Source organism: Tachyglossus aculeatus, chromosome X1 (assembly GCF_015852505.1).
Source record: "Tachyglossus aculeatus isolate mTacAcu1 chromosome X1, mTacAcu1.pri, whole genome shotgun sequence".
Taxonomy (NCBI): Eukaryota; Metazoa; Chordata; class Mammalia; order Monotremata; family Tachyglossidae; genus Tachyglossus; species Tachyglossus aculeatus.
The window spans coordinates 126,614,626-126,621,140 of NC_052101.1; the positions used below are offsets into that span (position 1 = coordinate 126,614,626).

Below are 6,515 nucleotides of genomic sequence, written 5' to 3' on the forward strand. Positions count from 1 at the left end.
CTGGCCTGTGATGGTCCGTCTCTCCCCCTCCAGCCCCGCTCCCAACACAAACACCCCAATCTTTCCTATGTTTATGTCTGCAGTGCCTGAGGTCACCGGGAAATTTAAGAAGGCGGAGTTGATTTTCATGGCCAACAAGAAACACTTCAGTGGGATAGCAAGTGAAAGGTAATCATCATGCCCAACAGAGCGGCTGAGAAGCCGCCCAATCCATCTCCCCTAACCCACCCAATGCACAGCCAGGCATGGTCTCCACCGTGCCCCGCTTCCTCCCATCGCCCACACCCGTGTTTCTCCCTGATTGGGTTCCCTGGCGTGTCACTGGTTGTGGAGAGCGGCCACCGCCAGGATTGGGTGGGGAGGAGAGGTCAGCTCTCTGGGCAACCCTCCTCACTGACCCCTCTCTGCACGGTTTCCATGTCTGCAGTGAGGTTGAACCAGGAGACGTCCTCCGGGTGCAGCTGCGGTATGAGTGCCCCTTTTCCTCCTTGGGGTCCCCGGTGGGTTGGCGGGGAGGGAGAAAGGAGGGGGACTGGGTGGATTCCCAGCTGCTCTGTCCCCCACGGAGGGGGGTGCAGGGGTGGGGGACCGATGGGCCTCCCTGCTGACTGGGTTCCTCCCCTGCCACCGGCCACCCCCTCACCCCACAGGCTCTGTTTATGGGACACGCGAAGCCCTCAATCAGACTGTCTTCCTTCACAACTGATTGTCACCGTCAACGGGAAGATGTGTCTTGGACCCGTGAGTGGCCAAACCCACACCCAGTTCAGGGCCAGAGGATGGAAGGGGAGGCGGAGAGAGGGATGGGGAGGAAAGGAAAGGGGAAGGGCAGGGGAGAGAGAGTGGCTTCTAGCCTACGTGTAGTGATCCGTCTGGCCCTTGATCCTTGCCCGCACCCCTGCAGGTGAACTGTGACTTGTTGTGGGCAGGGAATTTGTCTCCCAACTCTGTTATACTGTACTCTCCCAAGCGCTTAGTACAGTGCACCGCACGCAGTAAGCGCTCAATAAATACTGTTAATTGATTGTTTGAGGCCATTGGTAATGACAACAATCGCCCTGTGGATATCACCCATTTCGTGCACCCGTCTGATGAATCGACCAATGATGTCATGCTCCTTTGGTCACTGAGCGACACGCGGGTGAGTTTCGGCTGAAGCGGGCATGGTGGGTGTGGGGTTTTGGCAGTGGGGGGTGGGGTGGAAGGTGTGTGGGGGGAAAAAGTACCACTCTCTCATGCCCCATCCCTGGCTCCCACAGGACTTTGCCATATCTGTGTGCTTGGTGAAGCAACTTACTGTTAAAACGTTGGTGGATCAACTGAAGAGTAAGGGTTTTTTCCCCAAATGCAAGACGCTGTCTCTGAGTAAGTGACCTTTCACCCCATCTTCCTCCAGAACCTCGAGTGAATGACTCCCCAGTCTACCTTTGGCTCTTCCCCAAGAACAGAGCCCCGGGTTGGCCGGGCACCGCCACCCGTCACCCCTGCCGGGCCCGCTGCCCACTTGGGCCGAGCCGACCCCCACGATCTCCTCTCTCTGTCTCCATTTCAGTCCAGGAGGCGATGCCGGCAGCCCGTGATCCCCAGTTTACCCTCAGAAGGGTCCGCGCCTCCCTTCTGTGCCCGGTGGGTCTGGGTGGGGCCCTGAGGGTGTGGAGGAGGCTAGGATCCCGGGTTGGCGGTGGGGAAAGGGAAAGAGACTGAGGATTGGAAGAGGAAGGTGGGTCAAGTGTCTGAGGTCCGAAATAGGGGGGCTGAGTCCCATGGTGGATGACCCGGTGACCCCCTCCCCTGACCTTTCACTCTCTCCCCTCTGGTCCACCCAGCTGGGACAGGGACTCGTGTCTGTGCCCTGCCGCTCGGTATCCTGCAACCACGTCCAGATTTTCGATGCCGTCCCGTTCCTGCAGAGGAACAAGGAGGAGGAAACTTGGAAGTGTCCTGTCTGTGACCAGGAGATTCAGTATCAAGACCTCGTCGTAGATGAGTATGAACGCTGATTGTTCTCTGCTGACGCCCCTCTTCTGAGCCCCCTCCCCCCCCATTCCCCACTGACCTCTCTCTCTGACCGTTCTCTCTACAGGTATTTCTTCATTATCCTCCACACCGTCACCTGTGAAAAGATCGACTGTGAAGAGATTGACGTGTTTTATGACGGCACCTGGGTCCCGGCCAAGTACCGCTTGGATTTGCTAGAATTAACTGAAGATCCTGGCTTCCCTGGCCTACGCGGTGAAACCCCTCCCCAGCCCCCCAACCCAACGCCAACGTTCCCTGGGCCGCGGTGATCTGGGCCGAGAACCCCTCTCCTCCCTGGCCTGCACAGTGGGAATATCGGGCCCCCAGACTGGGCAGGGGTGGGATGGTAAAAATAGAACTGAGGCACAGAGAAGTAAAGTGACTTGCCCATGGTCACGCGGCAGACAACTGGCAGAGCCAGGATTAGAACCCATGACCTGACTCCCGGGCCCATGTTCTATCCACGAGTCCACGCTGCTTCTCAGCAGTGGGATTCAAACATCTCTCTTCCTTCACCTGACCAGCCCGTCGATTAAAACGGAATAAGAAGGTACATTTTGTTGCCGTGACGGAGCAAGCATCAGCTTCCGAAGTTGAGGGGACCTCAAAGGAAAGACCGGGTCCCGTGGCGGCCATCCCGCCCTCCACGAGCACCGTAAAGTACGGCCCGACGAGTGACCCACCCCATTTCCCACATGGGGAGCCGAGGGTGTGGGGGCACAGAGGGGATGGGGGGAAGCAGTGACCCGCTTCCCCAGCCCCCAACAACCCATCTTGCCTCCCCCAGGGCGAGCACCACCGAACAGGAGCCGGCCCGGGACAGTGAAGTCCAGGCCAGGGCCCCAGAGCCCGACAGGCCATCGTCCTCCAACCAGCCGTCCGACTCGAGGTCCCGGTAAGGGCTGCCCCGAGACAGACTGCGGCTGGGGAGGAGCAAGTCGGTGACATTCCCCCAGGCTCGGGTGCTGGATCCGGGGCCCGTTCTCGTCAGTTCCGTTCAGGAGGCAGGAGTGGGGACACACGTTTAGCCTCGGACTTTCCCTCCGCCCCACCCTTCCACCTCCAACCCCTATCCCCTCCCTCGTCTTTACGTGGCCATTTGAGGTGGGTGGCCGGGACCCCTGGTCAGAACGGCATTGAATTTCCCGGGGACATTATTGAATTGGCTCAGAATGTAGATGTTCTGAGCCCGTCGTGGTCTAGAAATTTCCACCAACTAATAAATTTGAAAATGTTCGAGGAGCACAGGAGGAGAAAGGGGACAGGGGTTTTCAGAAGATGCGCTGCCACCGATAGAGACCTTCACAGGGATCGAGCAGAAGGTTGACAGAAGTCCGGGGCGGCCTGGGGAGAGGCAGCGTACTGCCCGCATAGCTGGGACCCAGGGAGACTGGACTTAGGGGAGCTGGTGTCCTGCTCACCCTTTTCCCAGAATGTGTCTGTTTGTCAATGTATTGTATTCCCCCAAGTGCTTGGTACAGTGCTCTGCCGCAGTAAGCACTCAATAAATAGGCTGGACTGACAGACTGATTTTCCAAGCCAACCTCTCTCCGACTGTTCTCTCTGGAGGAGTTTGTCTGATTTTCTCAATGTCTACTTGGACAGTGGAAAGACCAAAGGACCAGGCAGTCCATTGGGGGGCCAGAGGAACTTATTCTATTGCTGCGAAGTCCCTGAACCCAGAATCCCCCAAGGTGAGTTCCCTCTACCCACCACTCCCGACCCAATCATCAGCCCCCCATCTCAACGCCTGAACCTTCGGGGTACAGCCATCTGGGCTGAGAAGTCCCAACCCTCCTGGCCAGCATGGTGGGAGAGGGAGGCTCCTGGGCTAGGGAAGATGGGGGGAATTCAGGTCTCTCTCTCCTTTCCTCCACAGGAGGCCTTTCATTCAAAAGCGACAAGGAGATTCCTTCCATTGCCCTGAAGGACAGCAGCTCGTCCAACATAGAGCTGCCGACTCCGGACACCTTGGCGGCCATCTCGGTCTCCAAGACCCCCAAGGCGTACGTACGACCCTGGGATTGTCCCCTCCCCGTTCCCCCAAGGGGATGCGCAGAGGGGCGGGAGAGGGTGCAGGACTCTTGCTGTCCTAGCCCCCAGCACCCCCTTCTCATTCCCCCAGGGCGCCAAAACCTCAGCAGCCGCCAGCCCCATTCGAGGACCTGCCCCAGGGCAGGCGTCTTCAGCTGTCCGGATTCCCGCTACCTTCCCTCGAGCCGATCTCCAAGGAGGGTACGTGGGGGCCGCTGGGTCCTGCCCTCCCCTCCGGGAGGTCGAGTGAGAACTGTGTACATGTCTGTGTGTGATCGTGTCCAGATGAGCAGCTGGCTGTAGGTATGGATCTGTCCTTGTGGCTCTGGGTCTGTGTCATTACAGTTTGTTTTTTTTTTTTTTTGGTGTGTGTGTGTCTGATGAGATGGGTGCAGGACTGTTTGTTTTCTCCTGGATGGATCAGTTAATTGGTTTGAGTGGAGGTGAGTGGGGCTAGGCTCTGAATTGATCTGCATTTGATTTTGCATTTTTCTGCCTCCCTAGGTTTGAATCTGCCAGCTCAAATGGCCATCATTGCACAGGTGAGCCCTGTCCCCTTTTCTCCCCTGTCTCTATACAGGCTTCCTGGTTTCCCACCTTCCTGGCCTCTTCCTCTCCTGGGGCCCTTCTAATCACCACTGCCCTGGGGCCACACTTGCCATAGGTTGCCCCAATACAGATGGTGAAACTGAGGCTAGGGAGAGGCTTCTGCAGCCAAGGAACTCTCCTCCCCTTCCCACCCTTTTCTTCCCTTCCCCTCCCCTTCTCTCTCCTTCCCCGTTTTGATAGTTCCTTTCCCCACTGTGGGCAGTAGGAGCAGAGGAGAAGGATCTTGCTTCAAGTGTAAGGGCTGGGGAAGTGTGGTTGTGGTGGGGGGAGAGAGAGAGAGAGAGAGAGAGAGAGAGAGAGAGAGAGAGAGTGAGTGTGTGTGTGTGTGTGTGTTGTGAGCCCACTGTTGGGTAGGGACTGTCTCTGTATGTTGCCAACTTGTACTTCTCAAGCACTTAGTACAGTGCTCTGCACACAATAAGCGCTCAATACGATTGATTGATTGGGGGAGGGAGGAGGTGTGTGGTCACCCCAGCCTTGGGGGGATCGCAGGCTCACCGCTCCTGTGCTCTACTGTCTGGGCCACGTCTCAGCTCATCCTCCATTGTCTCCTTGTGCAGCTTTTTGCCTCACCCATCTTGGCCCTTCAGAGCACTTTTGATTTGGGCCACGGCCAGGGCCAACCTCCAGCTCTGGCTCCAGCCCCGGCTCCGGTTCCGGTTCCGGCTCCGGCTCCGGCTCCGGCTCCGGTTCCGGCTCCGGCTCCGGTTCCGGCTCCGGCTCCTGCTCCAGCCCCGGCTGCAGCTGCAGCCCCGGCCCCTGTCCCAGCTTCAACCCCTTTCCTGAGCCCCTTTTCTCAAATGCTCTCTCCTGCTGGGATCAATCCCCCCTCGGCCCAAAAGCCTTCTCTGTCCTGGCCCGGGGTGGGACGGGGAAGAGGTGTCCTGGGTTTGCTACAGCTGGGTGGGTATCAGCCCCCTGCACCGGACCCTCACCCCTCTGAAGTCCAGATCTCCATGCTTGATAGAGTTTTGGGGAAAACCCCGGGGGGGACACGGGGAGGGGCTCAATTAAGACCACCCATGGCCCCTGTGGCCCCGGTCCCGGCCGACCCAGATACGGGAGCTCTGTCCGGGGCGAATAGTGGTCAGTCCACCCGGGCAGATGGGGCTGCCGCCTCCCCGGATAGCACTGAGCCTAAGGAACACAACAGTCCTTAAAGGGAGGGGAACAAACCCCCCAGATTCCAGGCCCTGCCCTGACCCCTCCTCATCCCTCCTCTCAAGTCACTGGGGAAGGGGGTATCACCCTACAGCCTCATTTATCCCAGGATTAAGTTGTGCATGTCCTGTCCCTGCCCTTCCCCTTCCCACCCGCTCTCCAGTGCCATATCTGGGGCCTATTCCTGGAGTTCTCATTCATGTGGGTGGGAGTGGGGGCACACGTGTAGCCCCGGTCTCTCCGTCCCCTACCCCGTCAGCCCCCTTCCCCTCCCTTGTTTCTTTGGTGCTGTTTGAGGTGGTCGGCCAGGGACCCTGAGTGGAACAACTTTGAATTGGCTTAAAATGTAGTTAATGTGTGTAGAGTGTAGTTCTCATCCTATTGTCAAGCAATTGTCATCAGTTAATAAAGTGGAAAACGTTCCAGAAATACTGGTGCCGACTGATTCTTCACTGTGAGTGAGGGGGTAGAAAGTGGGTGGGGATCTTAGCGGGACACGGGAGCTGGGAGCGGGCAAGCTTCAGAGAGCAAACGTGCCACAGTAATAAGAGAAGTAGCGTGAACAGCAGCGTGGCTTAGTGGAAAGAGCACGAGCTTGGGAGTCGGAGGTCATGGGTTCTAATCCTAGCTCTGCCACTTGTGGGCTGTGTGACCTTGGGCAAATCACTTCACTTCTCTGGCCCTCACTTTCC

At 57.9% G+C, this 6,515-nt stretch overlaps 1 protein-coding gene across 7 annotated transcripts in view; it reads left to right on the top strand.

Moving 5' to 3' along the window:
- LOC119919706 (E3 SUMO-protein ligase PIAS3-like) overlaps positions 1 to 6,252 on the top strand; it is a 545,060-nt gene extending 538,808 nt beyond the window's left edge. For all 7 annotated transcript variants that reach the window (XM_038740331.1, XM_038740324.1, XM_038740327.1 and 4 more), the window contains 15 exons: positions 84 to 168; positions 428 to 466; positions 651 to 741; positions 1,034 to 1,141; positions 1,260 to 1,365; positions 1,553 to 1,626; positions 1,827 to 1,987; positions 2,084 to 2,232; positions 2,544 to 2,679; positions 2,807 to 2,914; positions 3,625 to 3,713; positions 3,899 to 4,025; positions 4,145 to 4,254; positions 4,558 to 4,595; positions 5,223 to 6,252. In XM_038740331.1, coding sequence (XP_038596259.1) covers positions 84 to 168; positions 428 to 466; positions 651 to 741; positions 1,034 to 1,141; positions 1,260 to 1,365; positions 1,553 to 1,626; positions 1,827 to 1,987; positions 2,084 to 2,232; positions 2,544 to 2,679; positions 2,807 to 2,914; positions 3,625 to 3,713; positions 3,899 to 4,025; positions 4,145 to 4,254; positions 4,558 to 4,595; positions 5,223 to 5,822 — 2,021 coding nt within the window. In that variant the 3' untranslated portion in view covers positions 5,823 to 6,252. The remainder of the gene's footprint in view (positions 1 to 83; positions 169 to 427; positions 467 to 650; positions 742 to 1,033; positions 1,142 to 1,259; positions 1,366 to 1,552; positions 1,627 to 1,826; positions 1,988 to 2,083; positions 2,233 to 2,543; positions 2,680 to 2,806; positions 2,915 to 3,624; positions 3,714 to 3,898; positions 4,026 to 4,144; positions 4,255 to 4,557; positions 4,596 to 5,222) is intronic.
- The last annotated feature ends 263 nt before the right edge of the window (positions 6,253 to 6,515 follow it).